Source organism: Antechinus flavipes, chromosome 2 (genome assembly GCF_016432865.1).
Source record: "Antechinus flavipes isolate AdamAnt ecotype Samford, QLD, Australia chromosome 2, AdamAnt_v2, whole genome shotgun sequence".
Lineage (NCBI taxonomy): Eukaryota > Metazoa > Chordata > Mammalia > Dasyuromorphia > Dasyuridae > Antechinus > Antechinus flavipes.
Window position 1 is genome coordinate 560,190,356 of NC_067399.1, and position 26,897 is coordinate 560,217,252.

Here is a 26,897-nt window from a genome sequence, read left to right on the forward strand (position 1 = left end):
AAAGAATCTGTGAATTATCATTCAAGAATTTTCCAGATCAAATTAATCTAGAAATCCTATAACTATTCTATTCCTATTATCTCTATGAAATTTTGAAAAATATAATGCTAGTCTGAACCAGAGATTCCTTCTAAAATAGAGTTGAAAAGTATCATTCTTCATCCAGACTGTTATCACTTGATTTGAGAAATCAAACATGTCCAATTAAAGCTCGCTTCACAGCCACTATTACCTCATTCCTCATAAAAGGAAGGAAGTAGCCTCAAATCTCACTTATTTATTGACTATTTTTTTTAGAATTTCTGCCATCCTTCAAGATTCTAAATAGAAGCCAAAGTTCACTGGTACTCTATATTCATAAACTGAAAGAACTTCTATATTGCCTCAGATTCAGGAAAATTCAACCTTTTTACAGTAAGGTTCTACATAGATTTTTTACAGCTTCCTATGAAAAGTGGATGAGATGGTACTAATTAAGAGAAGCAGCATAGTCTAGAAGAAAGAAGCTTGATTTGAAGTCAACAACATCAACCACTGCTCCTCCATATATCAGAATTGATTTAAAAAAAATCTAGTGGGTAGGAGTGGTAGAGTATTGATGAGGGTTGTTTAAAAAAAATTTTTGGGGGGGAATTCTTTGATATAGGCAGGATGTTTAAATTTCAAGAATAACACAATCAGAGAAAAAACATAAAATGAAGCGGAATAAAAATACATTATAAACATATTAACTGGAAATGTAAAAGTATTGTCATTATTTGCACTAAGAAAACAAAGGGTGAGAAAAATAATTATAGAACTATGTATGCTGTTGTTAAAAAAAAAAAAAAAAACCCTTATCAGCAAAGGACGGGGGGAGGGGAAGAAAAAAGGGAAGGAGGAGGCGAAGGGAGAGAGACAGTATTTCTAGCCTATGGTATGAAGAAATCACCTTAAAATGTAGTAAGAAGTATGAAATACTTAGAAAAGGAAGTGAATCCAGGTATCAAAAATGTTGCTGTTTGTTTTAAATAAAAAGTACCAATTTACAGCAGTCCAACAGAATGGAAAAAAATTAGCAAACTTGAGAGATGATGCACAATCTTATTTACTATTGAAATTTTGCTACAGAAAATTTCCTCAGAAAGAAAACAGATTGATTTCAATAAGCTACCAAGTTTTCTATTTGAATCTTTTTGTTCTAACAAACTACAGAAGAGCATTCATTCAGGTTGTTTTCCCTCTCTTTAGAAAATAACATGCCCAGACTCTTCTCTTGCATAATTTCTCTCTTTCTATCCCTCTCCTCCTGTCTCTCTCCCTTCCTCTCCTCTTCCCCCCCCCTTTCTTCCCTTCCCCACCTCCTTTGCTAATAAGGTTTTTTTTAAATGGGGAAAAAAGCAGTAAGTCCACACATCAAAGAATCTAGAAAATTAGAGTGATTTGCACAATTATAATAAACTGACCTCTACCAAGTGTAAAAACCAGAAATCATTTCAGATTGGGATTTCATCCCACCTGGAAGTTCAGTGGTGATCTGTGCACTTTGACTAGCTCCCAAGAGAGAACTTTGTTATCTTTTGTACCCCAGGAGAGGAAAAAGGAAAAGGATGCAAAAAATATCCTTTAAAGCACATGGAGAGGAAAGCCAAACTGATCACTAGTGCAGGTATATTTCTAAGTTACAAACAGGAAATATCTAGAATAATAAATGCATGCCCAAATGACAAAACTTGAAGCAAAAAGACACATCTTAAAATATATATTTCTACATGTAGAAATGAATTAGAGTAGAAAATAATTTCTTGTTTCATAAAGGAAATGGAACATCAAAATAATATCTGAAACATAAGAACATTTCAGTTTATATATATCAACAATTCACTCATTTATCATCAATAATGGTCTAATAAAATTTAGACACTTAAAGATATCTAACAAACATCCTCATAACCACAGGATACAGAGCTCCTTTACAAAGACTACTGATATTGCCAATGTCTGGATTTTTCAGATGTACATGATTTAAGGATGCATACAATTTTCTGAGATGTCTGTAGATGATACTATTCATTAGATATATAGTAAATATTGCAAGGAAAGAGGAGGGAAAAGAGAAAACTAACAAAGAAATGAGATAAAGTTTATGTGGTTCCCATAGGGGAAAAAAAAAGATGTTATTCACCATATGGACAGTACCAATAAAACATATTAAAATTAGCCAATGACATGGCCGATTTCCCTACCATCATTTATGAGTGAGCCCTGCTAGGCTCAGTAGTGAAACAATAACAGTGAAACAATAATAATACCATTAGGATATATATAGATTTCTAGGAGCCCCAAGAGAAAGCTTGTCAATACTATGAGGGTTACAAAAAAAGTTTTAAGAAAGTACAATATTATGAATTGAAATGCTCTCCTCTTTACCAAGATACCATTTGTGCCCATCAAAAAAGGCAAGATCCCATAGAGGACAAAGGTCAAGTTTTTGTAAACACATCGTTTTCACAGAAGTTCAACTACTAAAGTGAATAGAATAGGGGAAACGGGAGGAGGGCAGAGTAGGAGGGGAGGGTACAAATGTAAATTAAGTCTCCATGGTTTCTTTTTACACTCTCAATGAACAGTTTTATTGCCCAAAAGAGCAGTGTTTTCTATGGAAAACCATATTTGTTTTAGAAAAGTCTCCTGATGTTTTCATTCCTTTTGTTTTAAATATTATCAAAAGTAAATCCACTGTTTTATATGCCCTCTTCAATCTTACCACCAACATCCCCCCTCACATATGTGTGTGTGTGTGTGTGTGTGTGTGTGTGTGTGTGTGTGTAAAATAAAATGACCATTAAAGTTAAATACAAAGAAGATGCCTGTGCACTTAATTTCTGGCAGAGAAGCCAGCATCAATGGTTTACTTTGTTATCATCACTTGAACTGTCAAGGAAAACACATCTCATACCCAACATATTTGTAAAACCATCTTTCAGCTATAAACTGCATGCAAACGTATCTTTCATGTCACTTTTAGCATTATTTAGACATTTAAGACTTACGTCCCCAAACGTTCCTCATGCTTTTTGTAATCCTTTCCCCACACCTCAATGTCCAATATGCCCATCCTGTCAGAGAAGTAGTGAAAATCAAACTGTTCCCTCCATTGAGGATTTGCACTCTTACACAGTGTCTAGAAAACATGCAGTTATAGTATTTATTTTCTTAAAGCTTTATTCATATCTATAATATAATACATCAATTCTATCAATTAAATATAAGGACTATGAGAGCAAATGATAACATTATATGCAAAAATGTATTTTCACAAAATTAGAAATAACATATCAATAATTTTAAGGAATTCTCTAATTAAAAAAATAAAACTCTGACTTAGAGGCTTCCTGGGGCTATGAGTGTAACACATTTTCTTCAGATGGAGAAAGAATATTATTCCACATCATATCTTTATTAAACATAAATAATTATTATTATTAATAATAAGTACTTTATGCCAATATACCTTTTATAACTATGGAATAAGAATGTTAGAATACAGAACAGATACATTTCATACATATAGGATGATATTATTGCCCTAAGAATCAGACACTAAAATATTGTTATTCATTGCCATGGCCCATCAGTAAGAACTCTAAATAGAGAACCGTGATTTTTTTTTAAACTACAAATAAAACAGTCTTCCAAAAAGATTTTGCAGCTATCTAGCATCTGCTAGACATATTAAAGCCTGTGAAAATATTGTCTGTCACCAGAAACCCAGGATATATACATGGTCAGTGATTTTTCAATTGAAGTTACTGAATAGTTAACAGGCTAGCCAAGGATCAGAATGGGAAGAAAATTCTTACAATCTGCTGCTACAGGGCATGTTATAACAGGTCAGTTACCAGTTTCTGGATAGTAAGAGACTAAACTAAGGCCTGATAGTAAACTCAAGCATTTTAATAATAAAGAAAATCTGACAATAGGGATATTTTAAGAACTATTTTTAAATCAGTAAGCATTAATGTTCAATCCTGTATTTTAATTAAGCTACTTACATACATTTTGATTCATGAAGCATTTTTATTATTTTATTCATTTAAACTATGAATTGAATTTATTAGAATGACTGAAGGAAACATTAACCATCAGATTATAAAGAACTGAGTAGACCTGCAGTAGGAAGTATTATTTCATGCCCAAACTGTATTGTGTATTATGCTTGAATAGCAAATACATTCGGCAACAGTGAGACTCAGCTGCAGCCAACATTACTTAAAATAATTTAAGCCGTTTTTTCACATTAGGGTTGATATATCAAATCACAGAATTTCAGAAACAGAAAAAACCTATTAGAACACAAATTAAGTGCTGAATTCCCCAGAGGGAGAAAGCACAAGATATTTAACTAATACTACACTTCACCTTAGTCAAAAGGGCTAAATGAGGTTAGTGATGAATCATTTTCCTATAAATCCTTTGCATGACCCACTTGGGAATGACTCAATGAATCTTAATCCAAAGGATAGACTAAATTTGGTAGCACTAGCTGAATTTGTCAGAATCTACACTTGTAAATGAAAGTGGAGACACCACGAAATTATATGAATAATTACATTATTTAAATATTTTAGTAAACATCTTATTTCAACTATTTGGATATTTCTAGCAAAGGAAGTAATGATTTGTCTAAACTCAGTGGCCTCAATTATATATTAGTTATTCTTCCCCCCCCCACCCATAAAAATACTTTATAATATTCTTGGAGATTATGATGACTAGGCTTGTCATGAAAATAAATAAATAAATTTAAGATTTTAAGGAAGAAAAAAGCATCAGAATATCCATGTATTAGAATGAATATACATAAAGACATGTATATGTATGTATTTCCCCACAAAATATCACTGATTTTATTTCAAAATAACCTGTAAAACAGCATTATTGGTTATGGCTATTTCATAAATGAACAGGTCCTCACATTTTTTGAATCTATGGAAAAATATATTTTTAAATATATGTAATCACCGTAGTTATTTTTAAACATAAAAAGCAATTGTTTCTATTATAGCAGAACCTGGGAGAAAGGTTAAGATTGGGCAAGAAAAGAAGCAGGGGTCACTTTAATATCCTTAAATGTACTTATTTCCTAAAAAAAAAAAAAAAATAGTGAGACTTACCTTGCTCTTATATTTCTGCTCTCCTAGTTTTAATTGGACAAATATCTCTGTTATACTTCCTCCAGAAATATTCTTCCCTTCCAATAAAGTAATACTAATAATTCCATTCCAGAGTTGGTTCTTCTTCAAGGATTCTGAAAGTCGCAGGTTACGTATCAAAGAGGACTAAAAAGAAAAGGAAAATATATGAATTTCTCTTGATAATTCAATAAACCTGATTTCAGAATTTGACTATAAAATTGTTGCCTGATGTAAACATATTATTAGCAAGCAACAGAATTTTGAAGATATCATTTTCTATAATGAATTCCAATGGTGAGAGGCATTGTGTCATAGTGGGAAAAAAAGCTAACCACCAAGTCAAGACCTGGGTTCAGGCCCACTGGTGGACTATTAAATGTTTAACAACTGACACAACCAAGAAAAATAAAAGAATATTTGATATACTTTTAAGTTTAATTTGTACCATTAATATTTTATCCATCATGTTCTCTGTATGTACATGTAGACTATCAATAAAATAAACAAATTAAGTCTGATTTGTAATATTTGCTGATTTCTGACCTGCAAATAAATGTTCACACTGAAAACTGAACAATCAATTCTTAAGAGCATTAGGAGATGGAACCATCTAGAACAACCTTGGTTCAAGCCCACTTCTGACTAACAGTGTCATCTATGATAAGTCATTTTATATTTAAATCTTTTAGGCAATTTTCTAAAATTATGAATTGCAGAGAATGTGACTTCATTTATGTACTGGTAAAGAGTTCTCTTACTTGAGAGTTCCCTGTACCAATTAACTTGGAGATGGAACATCCATCCTTAACTATTTTAGTGGCCAGAAATCAAACATTAGTTTATCTGGTTTTGCATTAGGACTGATCATTTACCAGAGTGGCTAACGCTCGCCTTTAATTATTTTAGTAGTAAGAAGAGAGGAAAGGAATAATTGTGAAGAGTGGAAGAAATATTAAACAAAGCTTATCAAAAACCTTCAGGTAGTTTGAGATATTGGCTTTGAATTTTGTTTTCACATTTGAGTTTGTCACTTAAGCTCAAGTTCCTTATGCTGCCACTAAAATATTCACTTTCTAACAATGAATACTTAGTGGCAGCTAGAGCCAGAACAATGCCTGAAATCAGTGAATGATGACACTTTTTTTTTTTTTTTTGAGAATGGATCTTTCTTATCCCACCCAGTGTGGAAATCCAGCATTTGCCCTTATTCAGTCTTTGGTCCTCTAACCCCAGAAGACTCACTCACCAGAATGGTACCACACATCCATTCTTTCCATCTAGCTGTCTATCGATCTATTTATACATATACATATACATACATATATATATATATATATATATATATATATATATATATACACACATATGTGTGTGTTTATGTATAATTGACTTTGGTTCTATCATAGCTCAGAACTCTCAAATTCAAGTAGTCTAACAACCTCAGCATCCCCAATAGCATGGACTAAAAGCATATGCCACCTGTCAGTGGTCATAGTGATAGACAAATAATACAATATGAAAGAATGACAATAGGTACTAAGAATAACTAAAATACGCAGAAATGTTTGTATTATTAGATTACATGGAGATATCTGAATGATATTTATTTTAAAATAAAAAAAAATAAAATCCTAGATTCACTAGAGAATTTAGATCTTTTGCTTTTCTTTTTTGAAGGGGAGGGTAAAAAAGCAGAAAAAATTAAATGGCATCAAGGATCCAAGTTAATGGATGAATTCTTAACTTAGCCTGTTCATTCTTGTCTTCTGTGCAATATATCTTCTGGAATCATTTAGACAAAGATTCACTCAGACACCAGTTAGTCACAATTTACCAGAACAAATGGTATGTCAGCACCATATTAATTATCTAGTGGCTTACCTCATCCAATACAAGTCACTTTCCTATCCTTAATTAAATGAAGTAACAATGCAAACATAGGATGTTTGGTCTATTGTTTTATGACAACCTTAAAAACAAAATGCTACAGAAAAATTGCATGAATCTTTCCTTCCCTCAATATACTTAAAGGCTATAGTTTGAAGGCTGTTGAAAAGAAAGACAAATACATCTGCTACAAGAAAATGAGTAATTCCTTTAAAGTCTGAAATTTAGAATTAGGTTGTGACACATTCAGTAATAAAGGTTTATAAGAGACATAAACACAAATGTCTTTACACTTCCTACCACTTACTTATTAAGGCAAATGCAAGCCAGTGTGTTCTATATATATGTTAATATACTTCCCTTTAAATCATTATTTGGCTTATTAGAGACACAGACTGAAACCTCCTACCTTTAAAAGAAAATGAGATTTTGATTCATAAATCCAGCTGCATTTTTTTTTTAAAGTTTGACTTGCAGGCCAAAAAGCTAAAGCATGACTGTTCCCATGGACATACTTCAAAGTCCCGGCAGATATATTCCTCCCTAAACACTGCAACTATTTCAAAATCCTTTTTATAAAAAAGGGAGTAATGTCCACAAGGGATCAAAGGGCATCCTACAGTCTGGCAATTGCCTAAGAAAAATGGCAGTACTTCCATGAAATATGCCCTAAAATAATTTTGCGGCTTGGTATGTCCTAATTTCAAATTGGATGTTTATCTTGGAAAGGCTTCTATCTAACTTGTCCATAAAACAGCTCCACTTAGCTCTATGAGCCCTGTGAAAATGGAATCCAAAGCTGGTTATTAAAGGGGCCTAGAGATTGCTTCCATATGGCAGAACAGCATGGGAGTGGAGGGCTAAGGCCTACAGCAGGCGCTGCTTGGCTTGAGCTCCCGATCTATCCATGGACACTCGTTGCATTACACCATAACATCTGGATTATTGCTTGTAATGTCCCTGGGAAATATCCACTTCCCATCAAAGCCTTTATCTATCTCAGTCGTACTTTGAACATTTTAGTATTTAACACAGTCATGTTTGATGTGATGTACTTGCTGCAACCAGTCCAATTTTTTTTCTTGTTCTTTTTTCCTTCTTTTTTTTTTCTCCCAAAGACAGGGTGGGAGAGGACATATTTATTGCATGGTTCACAAAGTGAAAAGGGACTTGCATTTTTTCCACTCAGCTATATTTTTCTCCAAAATATTTATTAAAAACTATCAAAATAGTTTTCTTCAAAAAAGTTTCACTTTGTCAATCCTTTATTCTTTAGGTGTATATGTATGTATACGTACAGGATTCTTAATAACTTCCATATTTATTTTGTACAGCTGAGGGTTAGAGAGTTTTATCTATCTTCTAAGGGCAATAAGTCTTTCTTTGAGGTTGGAGAGACCTGAACTATTGTGTGTGCTGCTCTGCCGATCTATGCTCTCAGAACGCTATAGTGCTAACCTCTAACACTCCTTTTCTCCCAGTAATAAATCATCTCATCTCTTCTAATTCACTTGGCGGTACAACTAAAAGTCTAGAGTCTCTGCCTTAGCCTATGTACAGAATTAGTTATCCTAACAGAGCTGGAATGTAAAGAAAGGGAAATGAGCTATCAAAAGGTCCATCTGAACTGTGTCAAACCTTCAGTTCTGACCTTAATTTCCTAACTTACTTTACAAAAGTGCTTCAGTTCATATGGATACATTTTCTCTCCACCATCAGCTTATCAAAATCATATATTAATTTATTTGGTCTCTCCCCCAACCCCTTCATATTAAACTGTACTTACATTAATTTGGGTTATGGGACTTTATATAAATGGAGAAATATAGGAGGATCATAAGAACTATCAGTATATAAGAAAAAAAGATCTACACTTAAAAATTTTATATAAAATAAAAATGGACATACATTAGCTTGGTTATTAAGGCAACTCTTTATTTTTAGAATGATTTGATATAGTGTTTTGTCTTTTCCAAGTAAAAACACTGATGAAATAGCTAGTCTGTTTTTCTATTTACTTGCAATACAAATAGAAATGGATATATTTGCTGTTTTTAAAAAGGTACTGACACACTTCAGTATTTATAAGAGACCAACATGGCGCAGTGGACAGGAAATTCTGGACTAGTACTCAGGAAATCTAAATTATATTTCCACATTTATCACTAAAGGCTTGTGACCTTGGATACAACTTTCCTTTTTTTTTTTTTTTTTTTTTTTGAGTATAAAAGTTAATTAATTTCTAAAATTGCATATAATTTTAAAATTTTCTGATTTTGTTACAAAGGAAAAGAGAACTTTATTAAAGATGCTCATGTGAAAATAAATCATGTTTTAAAACTTTAGAACAAAAAAAGTATAATAGTGAAGGTATTACTATTGTCAATGTATAAAATGGAATGAAGTTGAAGCTATAGTATTAGTCATTGGTGTTGTTGAAGGGTTGCAGAAGGAGAGAACATTAGAGAGGCAGTAAAATTTAACAGAAACACATTCCTGCTATATCTGAGACACGTCATGATCTCTCTAAGTCTTAGATTCGTCAATTATAAAGTGGAAATGTTTGTTTCTTCTCTCCTTATTTCACAGGGTTCTAAAAATTAAAAGACATAATGAATGTAAAAGTGAAAAGCAAAATGCCACATTAACATAAATTTATAATTATTGTCATCATCATCATCATCATATAATTTTCTAGTGTCTCATGCATGGAATAGGGTTTTCAACATCTAAGCCAGGTTAGGTGCTAGCAAGTTAAATAAGCTTCTAATATACTGAAAAATTATATATCTGTTGTCCAAAAGTTGGACCAACCAATTCATAAAGGCATATCATGAGGCTGGCTACTTGATAATGAAGTTTTAGATGACAAGAACCTCATAGATTATGTACAAAGTCATAAAGGGATTGTAAGATGCACTGGTGAAATGATTACCCATAGTAAAGATATCACACTCCTTGAAGCATAAATGCTATTACTATTAATTTGTTCACACAGTACATAAGTACCAGAACCAGTTTCTTAGAACCCAAGTCTCTTTGTCTAGTATTTTTCCTTAATATCAAACTGTCTTTAAAAACTAATTGATAACAAGCTGGAATAGGAAGCATTCCAATAGAGTAACAAAAGTGACAATACTATCCAAGCTAATTTACACATTTAATGCTATGCTAGTTAAATTAGCAAGGGGATATTTTACAGATTTATATGACAAAATTCATTAGGAAGAATAATAAAAAGGTTTAAATATAAATGGAAACAATGAAAACATAGCAATAAAGGAAGACTAGCACTTACAGATTTCAAATGATATTATAAAGCGGCCTTCATAAAAATTACTAATTGTTAAAATACAAAAAGTACATTCTCTAGTAACTATTACTAGAGAAAAAAGGATTAAAAATATCTGAAGTCAATTATCGCCAAATATAAATTTCTTTGGAAATTTGTCAAGAATTTCTTGAAAAACCTGAACATAGTCTGGCAGAAATTAGGTTTAGACCAATAGCTTGTACTATATACTACAATAAATTCTGTATAATATGAGCTTGATATTAAAAACTATATTATTTAAAAATACAGAAGAGAATCAAGTGAGGCACTATTAATAACTCTGTCTAGATCACAAATTCCTAACCAAACAAGAGATAGAGATAATTACATGAGACTAAATCAAGAATTTCTATGATGTGAAAGTGAAAGGTTGGGGCAAATGAATATAATGGTATTATGCTATAAGAACCAATTAATTATGAATACAGTGAAGCAAAGGAAGCCTTATATAAACTAACGTAAACTGAAGTAACAAGAGAAAGATTATATAATATAAAAGAAAACTATGAAGAGCAAAAAGATCAAAACTAAATGCTTCAAAATTATGACATCCAAACTTGACCGCAAAGAAGAGATATGATAAAGCATTCCCTCCAACATCTTTACAGAGAAAGAATAATATGGGTATTGTGCATTTCAAAAATATAAGATTTCTTGGATATGATAGTTTTTTTTAAAAAAATTCCTCTCCTCTCTTTTTGATTTAAAGCATAGCTTTTTGGGATTTGGGAGTGAGAAGGAAACATTAGAAAATTTAGATAATGTAAAAAATAAAGTATACTAATAAATTAATTTTTAAAAAGAGTATCAATAAAAATGTATTTCTTAAAAATTATAGGTTAGAGAAAGTCATATGCCTTTAGAAATATATATAATGTCATATGTCATTATGTGCTGAAATATGTAGAAGAGTAGAGAAAGTCCAAGACTAGGGCTGCAATAGGAAGGCACAGATACTATTTCAGTAACACAAGCAGCAATCATGAACTGGAAATTGAGGTCACTTTGCCCTCTCCACTCACACAATTACCACCTTACTTCTGGACTGTCATTATTATCTCCCCTTAAATCGTTGCAAAGACCTTTTAATTAGTCTCCCAATCTCATCTCTCTCCTCTAGTTCATCCTACATGCTGCTGCCAAAGTGATTTTCCTTATGCTCAGATCTAAAACATGTAACTCAATCAGCTGGAGACTTTCTATAGCCCCCAAGATAAAATATAAATTTCCAGATTTAGATTTTGAAGCCCAAAGCAGCTTGGCCCAAACCTATCTATTCAGCCTCACTGGACATTACTACCTCCTAAACCTCTGCATTCTTCAATAGGCCAAATTAGCCTTCTCCCTGCTCTTCAGCTATCACACCATCTCTCAACTCCAAACTTTTGAAATAGTCATCTCACATGCCTGGAATGTGCTCCCTCCTTAATTCTACCTCACAGAGCACTCTCTCTTCCTTTAAGATTAAGCTCAAGCACCATCTTCTATATGAAGACTTTACTGGCACCCTCATCTGCTAGTTGAAAGGATTAAATTAAGTGTCAAATACTATGTATTTAAATACTTTAGTATAGTTTGTATTTATTCACTTTATTTTTACATATGTCCATCTTGGCTCCCTCAAAGAATATAAGTTTATGAAATTTCTATATATTTATGTCCCCAGGGCCTAGCACATAGGTACTTAATAAATACATAATTGAGTGTTTGATTGATCCATACTAACCAACATTAGAATTGGTCCTAGAGCTCTCAGAAGCCAATTTTTTTGGAGGGGGTATATGTTAAAGGAAAGGAAACAATTTTTAAAATATTCTAATTCAACTCTGATGTACTTTTCCCCAAATTTCTGTAAACAACTAGGTAACCAAAGACAATAAAAAGTAGGTCTCTTGCAATATCTATCTAAGGAAAAATGTGAACATTAACCTGAAGATGATTTTTATAATGCTCCCTAATCTGAAAGAGTTAAGAACATTAAGTTTATAAAATGCTTCCCCAAAATATCCCTTGCCCTGACTTTCATCATGTGAAACTACTGTACCCTGTCAACAGCTTTTATGGAATGACATGAGGATATCCATGCTTCCATGGAACAGACCTCCAAGAGATAACACTAAACAGCTTCTTTAAGTTGGAGGAAGCAGATTTTGTAAGCATAAATTCTTCTGGTTCCCATGTCCTATGTGGGAAATTTAGTTTTATTTTTCCCCTTAAGTGATTTTGTCATGATTTATGTGTAACTCTATTATGATTAAATATTAAATGAAGTCTAAGTAAAATACTTTGGTCATACAAACTTGTTCACATTAGTCATTACTAAGTTTTTTTTTCAAAAAAGAAAAAAGCAACATGTTCTACTTTGTACAGGATATATTATATCTTGCTTATTTCATAGTTCTTGGTCAAAGGAAAGTGAACTGCTTAGTTACTACAAAATGACTGAAGTATGCAACCAGCTAAGAAAAAGTGATTTGGCTCTCATTTTATAATATTGAACTCGGGTTCAGAATTGTGTAAATGATAGTATATTTTTATCTATTTTAATCAATCAACAAGCACTTATTAAGAGCCTGCTATGTGCCAGGCACTGGGAATACAAAGGCAAATATCAAATAGTCCCTGCCTTCAAAGAATTCACATTTTATTGCTGGAGACATGTATATATATATATATATATATATATATATATGCATAAAAATTCTGAAAGTAATAAATAAATACAATGTAATTTGGAGGACAAGGCACTATTATGTGAGGGAATCATAAAAGGCCCCATGTAGAAGACAGCACTTGATCTTATGCATAGGGATTTGTAAAAAGTGGAGACAAGAATGCAATGTAATATAGAAAAGGAGTAAAGTCTGTGCAAAACATAAATATTAGAGATGGAATATCATGTCTGAGGAACAGCAAGGAAGACAGTTTGATTGGATCCTAGACTGTATGAATGGGAGAATATGTAATAAGACTGAAAAAGCAGATGTGATAACATGGTCAAGGGCTTTAAAAAACAAAGCTTATATTTGATGCTAGTGGTAACAGATAGGTACTGAACCTTAATGAGTCCATGTTTTCCCTTTTAAAAATATATGTCAATGGCAAGTGTCTAGAGGATGTACTAGTAAGGACGAGACTTGAGACTAGCAGAACAATTAAGAGGAGAATTTTCATACCATAAACTTGCATAAAAAGTCAGAGAACAGTCCTCCCTGTCCCAATTTTTTGCTTTTCTCAGGACTACTTTGTGATTACTCAGCAAACAACTATGATTCTCTAAAAAAACTAATGAAATCCTGTACCAATCCTCAGACTTAAAAGCTCATCTTTGCTTTATTATATTTCACTAGTGGTATATTTTAATCTCAATTTTCCAAATTCCTAGATGTAGAATCTTGGTAGACCATCACTATGAAATTATATTATATATTAATCAGTGCATCAAAGGGAGGCAAGAAAATGGAGCTAATAGAGTCAGGTATAATATGAGGTAGACAAGGCAATGCTACCTTTTAAATGCTGCATAATTATGATTAGAGCTGAAAGAGATCTTAGAAATCATCTGACTCAACCTTATAATTCTCTAGAGGAAGTAAAAATCCAAAGTATGAATTAAAGTGTGTAAAAACCTTTATTCAGCATCATATGTAAAAGGTTATGGATATAAGTAGAAAAAAAAGATAATTTCTACTTTCAATAAGTGTCTCTACTTTCAATAAGCCTACATTCTAATAAAGGGAAAAATAATCTAGGGAATTTCACCTGTAAATCAGATATAAAGGAAGCATGGTCCATGGTAATATCTCTTCTTTAACATGATTTCCCCTAATAAAAACATACATATGCCTGATGTTGAACTATTTGGCAGTGCCAAAGGCTTTGGGGATGAGAATTGTTTCATTTCTTGACAGCACCTGCAGAGTATATTACCAGGTCTTGTTTTTGTGCTCCTGTCCTGTCCTGAACTCTCCTCACATCTCTTTTCTCCACCCCTTTCTTCTATGCTTCTGTCTTCTCCTGCTTAGACTAGATCTCCTTATCTTGCCCAGATTGGAAGTATAATAATGTCCCTCATTGCCCTGATACTATCTTCACAGAAGTTTTTGCCTCTTCCACTTCAGTCTTAAGCAGATTTGTCCCTCCTTTTAGAGAATCTGCTGGACCAGGATTCCTAAACTCAAGCAATCCAGTGCCCTTAATCTCCCAGTAGCAGGCATAATAAAAACATAGTTATTTCCCTGCATTAAGGCTGATAGGGCTGTACTGAAAGCATGTTCAGCAGCTGCAACAAATAGCAGTAGTAGCGACCATAAGTAGAAGTAGCAGCAGAAGAAAAAGTAGCAGTAGCCGTAGTAGTTAGTAGTAGTAGTAGAAGCAACAGTAGTTTTATTAATATATTAATCAATTAATATAAATACAAGACATTATAATATAATGATAAAATTAATGTTAATATAATAATTAGTGTGATTTTATTAATATTAATATATTATTGATTAATGCTAATAATATAATGTAATAATTAATAATACAATAGTAGTAATACCAAGAGAATAGTATTGATAGCAATAGTAGTTAACAGTAATTGTAGTAGCATAAGAATAATCTAAAATAGTCACAATCTAGACCAGTGAGGATACTATCCCCATTAGTGATATCACCAATTCATTACTATATCAAACACTGAAATAGGGAAGCTCAACCTTTTACAAATAAAATCAGTCAAGCACTATTAACCTATTTTGCCAGGTCTAATTGAAGTTCTATATTAGAACAGTAGCATCTTCATGGTCTGCAAAAAATAGAGCATAATGGGCCTTGGATAGTAGTACAGAAGGGATGAAGGGATACAGAGAGGCTTCTTTAAGCCTCTCCTGGTTGCTGGACAAATGAACAAAACCAGACAAAAAACCTGAGGCAGAAAGCTGTTCCTTCCCCTGGTGCTAAAATAGATAATGAAGCTAACCAGTTCTACTGGGACTACTAGTCCTATTTTACCAGCTTCTGCTGCTAGACCACCTAGCTGCTACTTCTATTGCTGCTGCTGCTGCTGCTGCTGCTGCTGCTGCTACATTTACAAATTTACTTCTATAAAACTATCAATACAATTCCATTACTTCAGGGTATGAAAAAATATTTTTAAGAGAGTAAAATAGGATTTTGAATGGAAAATGGAATTAGATTGAGAACATGTGCGACTGAAGTGCAAATGGAAAAGGAAGAGGAAATATATTCTCCCCCTGCCTCTTATAATCTGTCTCTGAGACATATAAAAATAGGTTAGAATTTTCACAAGCAATACATGCAATCATATACAAATCGATTACATTTAAACTTAGGGATTCCTGCTCAATAAGTAAATAGAATGTGTGAATGAACACTCTCTGAATATACCTGGGGGGGCATAATTTTTCCTTTTATTAACAATACAATAACAATAACAATATACAACAACATAGGCTAATGTGATATAGTGCAGAAATGTCAAATTCTCCACAACAAAACACTGCATACAGCTTGAACTAGATGAAAATATAACTGAGAAATGTTTAACAATATTAATAAAAATAAAATATGACACAGATAATGTTAATTTGTAGTTTTTAAGTCAATATATGTCTATAGGAGTTTTGATTATATTTTAATTTTGATCCCATGGTTGGTGAATATAGATAACAGACCTAAAAGACAGGACAACCTGGTTATTCAAACACCACTTTAGACATATCCTAGCTATATGATTTGGGGCAAGAAAGCTCTGTGTTCCCAGGAAACTCTTTAAGATAAAGAAGGAGTCATTCTACATCAATAGAAGGATTTCCTCACCAAGGACTCTCTACACAGATAACAATAGATTGAATCCAAAAAGTAACCAATCCACAAAAACCTAAAATCCAAGTCTGAATGCACCACTAATTCTTCCTTTTCCTATGTAATCATAGTGCTGCATAATTTAATATGTAAACAGCATTTCTCTCCACTTCTTTCTTCATTCTCTTTTTTCCCCTCCTTAATTATTCATATACAAAGAAAACTGCCATGTAGTTAAAAGTGTTCAAAAAAGTTTCAAGCCAAGAAATTGCTCAAACCTATATTAAGTCACTTTTCCTGCAAATTACTTAGTCTACAAAATATATCAGTAGATGGGGAGAGAGCAGCAAAGCATTGTACTCTGAAGGCAACTTGTATATGGTCAAAAGGAGAGAAAAGGAGAAAGGCCTGACAAAGAGTTGGAAATCATAGGGATGATCATCATTGGAGAATGGTTGAATAAATTGCGGTATATGATTTTGATGGAATACTATTGTTCTATATCAAATGATGAACAAGACACTTTCAGAAAAAAAAAAACCTAAAAAGTCCTCCTTAAGCTCAAGCAAAGTAAATTGTACTGTTTACAAAGTAATAGCAATGTTGTGGGATGATCTGCTGTGAATGATTTTTATATTCTCAGTAATATGATGATCCAGAATAAATGACTTATGATGAAAAAATGTTTCCCATACCCAAAGAGGAAACTGATTGTGTTTGAACAAAGATTGAAGCACAATTTTTTAAACTTTACTTTTCTTGCATTGTTCTTTTTTGTGATGAGAAGGTTGGGGGAAGATCTATGTGCTTTTTTTTTTGAAAAATTATTTTTATGGAAATATTTTGCATTACTTTATATGTGTTTTCTCTTTGAGGGGAATAATAAGGAGAGAATTTGGAACTCAAAGTTTTAAGAGAAAATGTAAAGAATTGTTTTAAATGTAACTGGAGGAAAAATAAAATATTAAATTAAAGAAACCTAAAAAAAAAAAAAAAAAAAGGAGAAAGGCCTGAGAAGGAGAGAAAGGAAGGCAGGAAAAGAACTTAAATCTCTATGACTAGGTCAAAGTCAAGACTGTAACCACTGTGATTTGCAAAAAGAATTCCACAGTCTCATTAGGCAAGCAAACCAGCTAGTGGAGGCAGCTGCCCTCTGGGAATGGGGAGAAGAAAAAGGCATTTAAGCTGACAGGAGATTGCTGCTGAGATGGCACTGGACCCTGTGGCATCTGAGTTTGCCAATGCCAAAGGGCATTTATAGAAAAATCAAATACACTGAGGCAGACAAACAAATACAATTAAAGCAGGATAAGAAGTATGGGAGGGAACGGGACTGTGTCTCATGATAAGTTAATTCTCAGGATTCTGAAGTAACCTTTTAGCCAATTTATTCAATCAGTTCATTCTGACTGAATATATGGCAACACAACAGGGAGAGCTGGCAACTCTTGTCACTCAAATTGTTGGCAGACTATCCTGCAGGTTGAAGCGAGAGTTTCCCCAAGCAAAACAAATTGTTTATTTGTCTAGCCATGTCACAAGAGCTACTGCCTGCCTGGATACTGGTGACTAAGACCATCATCTCAGGGAGAGAAAATAAAGGGCAAGGAAAGCATCAGTGGTGGATTCTTACCAAGCTGCTTAGATGGTTATCAAGTACTTCCAATGTTGGGAATAACAGGAGGGAATCACAAGCCTAGGTCCTTATACTGACCTTCATACAGCAAAACAGTCCTCCCCATGGGCTAGATACCATTCAGTTGGTTCACAAATCCATGTTGCTGGTTAGAAGACAAGCCAAGTGAGTGTAGTGAAAGCACTGGGCCCACTCAGCACCATTAAAAACTGGTATCTCAATGGTGTATGATCTCAGAGTAAAGCAAAAGAATCCTTTTTGTTCTCCTTGGAGAGCAGCTCATTACATTTATATATTACTTTTTCGGTCTAAGGTCTTATATATAAAAGCTTAAGGAAAATAGGACTAAAAGTGGTTCTTTTACAATATCTAGAAGCAGCATGGTATGGTCAAAAGATTGCTGGAGTTAATTAGGAGGGACCTGAGGCACTCATTAAGTGATAATAGAGATGCCAGTAAGCCTCTCCATCTTGGTTTCCCTAGTACAAAACTGGGATGATAATGGCAAACGTAGTTGCTGTAAGGAGTGGTTGGGAAAACCAAACAAGATTATATAATTATAAACTTTAAGACATAGCAGATATAATTATCAACTATTCTCTATGATAAATAGCAAATATAAAATAGAAATGAAATTTGGAAAACTAAGTTTATTTGTATTGAAGATTACATATAGCTACACACATGCACACATACACATACATGCACACATATACACTATCATATAGATATCCTACCTTCCATTATAAGTAATTTTCAGTGAAAGGGAGAATTTATCTTGCCATTTAAAAAAAAAGATATCAAAATGAGAGCAGAGTTCAGATTAAATCCTAAATTTATTAAAACATTCTCCACACATTGTTTTAAAATCTAAAATAAAATGTCAAGAAAAGAATATGAAAGAAAGCCCACAAAGGCACAATACTGGAACTTTCTGTTTGATGGGTTAAGATGATGCCGTTTGACTCATGATTTTGGATATAATTATGGATATAAACAAAAAATATTACTAAAATAAAATTGAGATGAATAAGTCAACATTTTCACAAATATCTAGAAACACTAAAATTTCAGATCCTTTTTAATAACGGTATGTCTGTTCTCTAGGGAACCTTATACAATGCATTTCTGGAATATTACACAAGGACACAATTCAAGATTTAATGTTGGAGAATATTAAAAAAACAAAATCAACAAAAATTAATTGGCACATCTGTCTAAATTAACTTTTGTTTGTGTTTAAGCAATCACTATGGATTTCTCATATTCTTATATTTAAAAATGTAAATAATTTCTCATTTCCCCTTCTCAAATAAGCAACAAACCCAATCACTGACTATTTAGTGTATTTGTTATATAAATATGTGTGTATGTATGTGTGTGTGTTGTGCGTGTATATACACACATATATACTGTTTAAAAATATATTTTTATATTTAAATGTATATTCTACAGTAATTCAGTTATTATCTGGCATATTATATATTAAGAATTCCCTAGGTACTCTGAGATTTTTAAACCTTTTTTTAACAGTAGGAGAATTGAGAATGCTACCACTGAGCTTTGCAAATATAGATAATACTGCTCTCCAGGATCCATGTTTCCTTCATATATTTGATATCTTTATCCAGGCAGTCAACATTTTTTTTACCCCACTCCACTTCTTTGACCATTCTTCCATAACCTTTCCTGTCCTCCCTAGACTCCAATATTCCCCAAGCTCACAATTTTTCTTTCTAGCCTTTATGTTCTTCCACAAACTGCCAGTACTGTTGCACAGACCAGAGTTCCCTAACTAAAGATGGTTATTGATGTGCAGTACTAGTTTTTTAGTGCAGTAGCAGAATCAATAAACTAGAAAATACTGCTTTGTCAGGTTTCTCCAAAGCATTCTGGGAAATTCTTTACTGTTTCAGATGGCTACAAGAAACTCTTCTTAATGTGTGAGAGCTTGAACTGGGCCTTCTTTGGTGAGAACTGATGCTCTTCTACCCTCTAGTGACTATAACAGAATAAAGCAAAAGTTTAGGGATTTTTTTTTTTTTTTTTTGAGAATGAATCATGACATTTTCCCTGATCCAATATTATTATTTGGCACCTTTTTAGTTTTGTTTTAAAAGATTCTAAGACGTTAACCAGAGCCATGGGAACCAAATCATTTGCCAGGATAACATAAATCCTTATCTTAAGCTATTTTAAAAGTATCTAAAAATGCAAAGATTATATAGTATGTCAAGAAAATAAAACAGACAGAACTTTGGCTCTTCAAAAAAACAAAAAAGCAAAATTTGAAACAGTAAACTTTTTTTTTCCTTGTAAATATATAGCAACTATCACATCAAAAATATCTCTTTATACATTTTAGGCACACACATATTCCACATATCTTAGTGCTGCAAAAAGTATAAAACATGTACACATGTATATGTGTATAAACACTCATACTTTTTTTATAGCTTCAATAGACAGTAAAGATGATGTAATTCGGATGTTTTATTTACAGCTGGAGAAACTGATACCCAAAGAGCTAACGTAACCAGCTAGTGAGAGGGTAAGAACTAGAAGTCAGCTTTATTGACTCTGAGTCTCTCAGTTTTACACTAAATCACATATGCAGACACAAAAGATACAACATTTGATAATTTAACTGGCAAAATAGTTCAGATTAACTCAATAATTCACATTATTTAAGTAAAAATTGTTTGTTGAACTGATTATTCATTTCTGCTTCCCCAACTTCCATATCTTCCTGTTTTAATATTTAGCTATATGAGTTAAAAATCATACTAACTTTTCTTTTAAAACTGACTTTGGAATTAAAAAGATTGTCTATGATTCTCTAAGTTGCAAATGTTTATATAAAATTTGTAGCAGATAAGACTGAATAAATAAGAGAGCATTTTCAGTACCAGTTCAGAAAGTATACATACACACATATACACAAACACACTCTCATAAACATATAATTCATGTATCCTTATGAAGATTTTTAGGTAACTGCTCTCAAAAGAAATACAATACAGATTTTTGGAAGGAACTCAATATAGGATTCTAAAAAATAGCATACAATTTTCTCAATTAGCATTCTAATATTTGTTTTTATTATCATTAAATTTAATTTAAAACAAATAAATTTAAAACTAAACTTTTAAATTTTAAACTAAGTTTAAAACCCTCTACTTGTAAGAAAATGACATGTATCCAAAAGTAAAGAAAACATTACTACTGAAAAAAAAAAAGCTAATTGAGAAGGTTTTCCTGATTCCCAATTGAAGCATATTATGTATGTGTGTATGTGCTTTCTTGTTTTCAGGTTCTAGTGTTGAAGTACTTTGGTCATTTGTTGAGTAAATATATCTAGAAAGGCTCATTATTTCTCATTTATCAGAAAAAAATGTATATTATGATACACAGAATTAATTTTATTTAAGTCATGAAATATTACCTAAAAAGAATTCACTAAGCATTTTAAGAGGGGAAAAAAAGCAAAATTACCTTACTTGCACTTAACCTCTTCCGATTTGACCATCTCTAAGGATTGTTGAGTAGCATCCCCCCAAATTCCATGTAAATAAATGAAGAAAGGGGAAGAAAGAACTGTTAGTAACAATAAAATGGGTTATAATTACAATAGTTTGTTGTTAATTCATAAGATTTAAAGGAAATGAATTCGATGCCAAGGTGAGCTTTACTTTAAGAAGGAAAATGTTTAATAAAGAAATTTTAATGAAATAATTTTCTGATAGTTTCCAATAAGAGATAAAGTGAGGGAGTTGAAAATAATAGTCTTTAATAGTATACTAACTGTATCTGAAATTCAATTGAAAAAAATTCACATAAAAGCAATTATATATTTTTACCAAGCTGAAAAGCATTTCCAGTTACTATTCAAATTTCCAAGACAAGTTCAGAAGCCAATACATGAAATCTTGGCTTCACTGAATACTATTCATCTTCAAGATGATTGAAACAATCAAATTTGTCTACTATTTAGAAATACAACTCTGAAAGGTCTCATAAATAATAGATAGAATGTAATATTTATTTTGAAAGAGAGTTTGGAAAAGAAACTTAAACACACACATGTGCATGTATGTGTGTATAGATTATGTGAACATACACATATTATATAAATCCATATGAAGAATCTAGATCATTACTTAATGAATAAAAAATATAGACTAATTTACTTAAGCATTGAAGAAAAAAAACACTTTTTTTCAAACAGCAGGTAGTTTTATCATATACTCTATTTTAACACTCATTTGTCATTCCCAAGTTGTTGAATATATTTCATAATTTAAATTCTCTTCCAATATTACTCTTTCATTATTCCTATTGCTGTACAATGAAATAAAGCTCCACTCTGGTTAGTTAAACAACTAACTCGTTGCTAACACTTGAATAAATGGTAGGGATTATGTCTTAATTATGGATATAATAAAACTGAATATATTTAGTATTTTGTATATGATGGTATGTTTATTGGGATGGGGAAGAGTCTGGATAAATGATATATTCTCTCTCCAATACATTTTTTCAACAAAATAGGAATGAGTTTATAAGTAACTTTTGTAGAAAGATGAAATGTTTCATAGAACAAAACTAGAAATATATTAAAGCACTATTTTTTGTCATATTCTTCATTAAAAGACTATTTTTCCTGTTAAAATCTTAAGTTCAACAAATCGCATTCAGTTACATGTACTGCAAAACTGATATAAAATTAAATTCCTGTTATATTATTTTTCAAACAATTAGATCATAAATTTTATAAATTTAATTTTTTTAAGTTCCTGAGTGCATTGATATCAGTTCTATAGCCTTCAATGCAACCTTTTTCCTACAAAATAATTTTCTTGCATATTTTCATTCTAACTTAAATTCAAGCAAATTTTTCAGTCACTGATCATTTGTGATAATTTGGCATATGCCATATTTAGATACTTTCAAATTGTTGCAGGGAAGTAGGAACAAATCAGGGAAATTCTGAAATTTCTTTCTTTCTCTTTCTCTTTCTTTTTTTCTTTTCTTTCTCTATCTTTTTTTCTTCTTTCTCTTTCTTTTATCTTTCTTTTTTTCTCTTCTTTCTTTTTCTCTTCTTTCTTTTTTACATCTTCTTTTTTCTCTTTCTTTTTTCTCTTTGTTTTCTTTCTTTTTCTTCTTTCTTTTTTCTCTCTTCTTTCTCTTTTCCTTTTTTCTTTCTTTTTCTTTCCTTCTCTCTTTCTTTTTCCTTTCTTTCTTTTTTCTCTCTCTCTTCTTTTTTTCTTTCTTTTTCTTTTTTCTTTTTTCCTTCTCTCTTTTTTCTTTCTTTTTCTTTCCTTCTCTCTTTCTTTTTCCTTTCTTTCTTTTTTTCTCTCTCTCTTCTTTTTTCTTTTTTTTTTTTTTTTTTTTTTTTCTCTCTTCCTTTTTTTTTTTTTCTTTCTTTTTTTTTTTTTTTTTTTTTCTTTCTTTTTTCTCTCTCTTCTTTCTTCCTTTCTTCTTCTTTCTTTCTTCCTTTCTTCTTTCTTTTCTTCCTCTTTTCTTTCTCTTTTCCTTTTTTCTTTCTTTCTTTCTTTCTTTCTCTTCTTTCTTTCCTTTTTTCCTTTTTTCTTTCTTTTCTTCTTTCTTCTCTCTTTTCTCTCTTCTTTTTTTCTTTCTCTCTTTCTTTCTTCCTTTCTTCTTTCTTTTCTTTCACCCTTTCTTTTTCTTTCTTCTCTCTTTCTTTCTTTCTCTTTTCCTTTTTTCTTTCTCTCTTCCTTTTTCTTTCTCTCTTTTCTTTCTCTTTCTTTCTCCTTCTCTCTTTCTCTTTCTCTCTCTGTCTTTTTCTTTCTTCCTCTCTCTCTTTTCTCTTTCTTTCTATCTATACGGCTAGAATATATACTATAGTATTCTAATCTTTAAATCAAAGCATACTTCTTCAGTACACTTTGATATTTCCAAACAAAAAACCATTTTAAAATCATACATGCCATTCACTATTGCAAATAACAAAGGTATATTATTCTGTACGTAAATATTATTATAAATAAATTTAAATAAAATAAAAAGATCGACATATTCTACAATTCAAATCTTATATGGAATGTAGTTATTCTAAATTATTCCTTGATAATTTCAGACATTAACTAAATTATTTAAATAACATACACACCTTTTTAGTTTTTCATTAGACCTATATGACATAGCTAAAGGGAACTTCTTGTGAACAATGTTCCTCTACCAAGGCAGATTACAACCTATTCTATAACATAAACCGTCAGAGAGTTGTCTTTGCATTAAAAATAAATTTTAAACAAAATGAGTAATTTTTTAAATAGAGCACCTCAATATTCACAAACTTTCTCATATATCCAATGATACTGAAAGAAAGTCTTAATATTTTCTTTTAAAAATCCATGAGTCATACAAAACCACAACATTTTGAGAGGAAAATACTCCAAATTAAAATTTTCTTTTAGAGAATCTGAAACTAAAGTGCTGATTTCATAACAAACAACACATTTTATACACCACATGGAGGTTTTGTAGTTAATTCTTCTCTGTAGCAATAGTTTTATGAGGTGCCCTTTTATCAAGAAACTTGAGTCAGAAAAATTAAGTTTATCTAGGGGATACTCAGGCAATTGATGTTTCATCAGATCATCCCAAATCTTCTATAAACTTAAAAAAGCTTTCTGGACAGAGAAAATATATTTTAAATTTTGTATAAATATTTTAAGCATTACTTCAGTTTCTAATAAAAAACAAATAAATGCTCAAGCAAGTTATCTATAAAAACAAAGGCTTGGTATTCTGTTTATATACTTGTCAATGATTCCATAAGAGATCTTGGAGAGGTTACTTCATATTGATGAGACATTTTTCTTCTATCATTCTTATATAAAAAAATTAGAAATTCCAGGTTGTCATCTTTATTTTAGACCATAAGCCAATGTGATTTTATTAGATAAATCAAAATTCCTTAGACAATTATAAAAAGTAATGATAACTAAAAGCAAAAATTATAAAAGGTAAATGAAGGAAAACTATAAAGTTCATTTCTATTATTATATTGTACCCCAAACCCATGCCTTTTCCAATCATTGCTTCCTTTCCTATATTAAAACTTTTTCTTCAGATTTCAATATTTTATCAACTGACAATTACCTAATAATAGTAGGCTACATATTGGCACAATTTATTTTGAAAATGAAAGACCAATAAATAAACCCATATTTTATCTTTTTTTTTTTTTTTTTTACCCATAAGGTGATGGCATTTTAAAAATTGTTTTATAAATTGGATCTCTCCTGGATATATTTTTATTAGAGTAATTCACTAAAAAGAGTCAAGATATCTTCCTGAATATAAAATAAGTTTAAAGAATTCATCCACATCATGCCTCATAAATAGTGTGATGAAATTATTGTTTGTTCATTACCTAGAATTTATACACACTATTATTTTCATTCGCTTATAGTAAATTCTAATATTTCAAAAATATGTTTTGAAAAAGATATGAATAGAAAACATTGGTTAAAATAAATTACAGTTCTATAAGTTTATATTTTAGCACTGTAACAAACAATCATACAATGCAACATTTAAATCAAGGAAATTATTCTTCACAGCTGAGCACTTCATGGGTCATTTGGAACCTAGTATAAATTGTAAACAAAACTGTCAAAACATACTTAGAGTCATCATTCAGACTATCATTAACATAACCCTAAAACCACAAGTTGCATATGTTCTTTACGTTTTTTAAAAATAATATGCACGGCCAAAATTGAAATACTTTCCTGTTAGAGCTCCTCCTTCTAGGGAGAAATATATTACTTAACTATTGATAAATTAAATTGTTCCTCTCTAATAATATATTTTATAATAATTTAAGAATATAAGTGGACCTTACATCAGAGATGGGTTCAAATCTGAGTTCTAACACATACTAACTGTGTTTCCCTGGATAAAGTATACATGGCCTTCAGTGATTAAAGCAAGTCTCTAAGACTAAATTGCAGAGAAAGGGCTGATCTCAATGTTAGAATGCGTTGCTCACTAAGAGATCCTCTACACTAATAGAACATAAAAATATGTTTACAGATCTCAATATTTAATCTGATAGTGAAGTAATCAAAGAAGGAAGTAAACATTTATTTACATACATACACATACACACACACACACTCCACTGTCACTTACATTTCTCTTGAAATCACCTTGTTTGACTACCAGATTTAGATTTAAAACAATAACCCCCATGTCCTCTTCTAAACTGTTTGGGTCTTCCAATTTTAAAATATGTTCAGTCGTTCTACAGGCAAACAATAATAAATAGCATTAGCATTTTCAGATAAACTAAAATAAATTATATGTTACATTATGAATTAGAAAATTATGGGAAATTTATTTTACTTCTGCTTTTGAACTATGCCACACTACCCAAAACCATCACCCAATTCACCTAAGGGTAGGTGTGGGAAGTGGGGAGAGAGTGGGAGAAGTAGAGGGTTGGGAGAACTGAGCAAATCAATTGCTCAGCTATATCTCAATAACTAGGTAGTTATTTTTCTCATTTTTCCTACTAGTTATTTTGGTGAAAATTTAACTTTAATATACATGATTGCTCTTTGTAAATCATGTCACTTAGGTGATTCAAAATCCAATCCAAATTTTTACTAAATGGTATAATCTCATTTATCTGTCATGTCACCAAAGATTTGAAAATTCAGTTATATTTCTTTTGTATGGAATAAAGCTACAAAAATACTGTGAAAATGGGAACCACAGTATGCTTTTGTAACAATAGTCTCATTATCTCTTTCTATGTTCATCTTGTGAAAATCATTTTAGAAACGATACAGTACCTATTAAGCTCAAGGTCACTAAGGACTACAAAGGCAGAACCCATAAAGTCAGATGTAGTTAGATCTCGATCATATACCTGAAAGAGAAGAAAATAAAAATCATCCATGGTTTCATGGTTTTCAAGCATATTTTTAAACTCTGCATATAATATATATGCACTTACATATAAATCTATATAAGAATCTATATAATTAATTAATATTATACTATATAATTATAT

At 31.5% G+C, this 26,897-nt stretch overlaps 1 protein-coding gene across 2 annotated transcripts in view; it reads right to left on the bottom strand.

Annotated features, from left to right (window-relative positions):
* The window catches only part of MCTP2 (multiple C2 and transmembrane domain containing 2), a 210,084-nt gene that overhangs the window by 129,028 nt on the left and 54,159 nt on the right, over nucleotides 1–26,897 (bottom strand). For both annotated transcript variants that reach the window (XM_051981036.1, XM_051981037.1), the window contains exons 5-9: nucleotides 26,677–26,753; nucleotides 26,012–26,123; nucleotides 21,341–21,376; nucleotides 5,157–5,321; nucleotides 3,033–3,163 (exon numbers count right to left, since the gene is read on the bottom strand). In XM_051981036.1, the coding sequence (XP_051836996.1) occupies nucleotides 3,033–3,163; nucleotides 5,157–5,321; nucleotides 21,341–21,376; nucleotides 26,012–26,123; nucleotides 26,677–26,753 (521 nt within the window). The remainder of the gene's footprint in view (nucleotides 1–3,032; nucleotides 3,164–5,156; nucleotides 5,322–21,340; nucleotides 21,377–26,011; nucleotides 26,124–26,676; nucleotides 26,754–26,897) is intronic.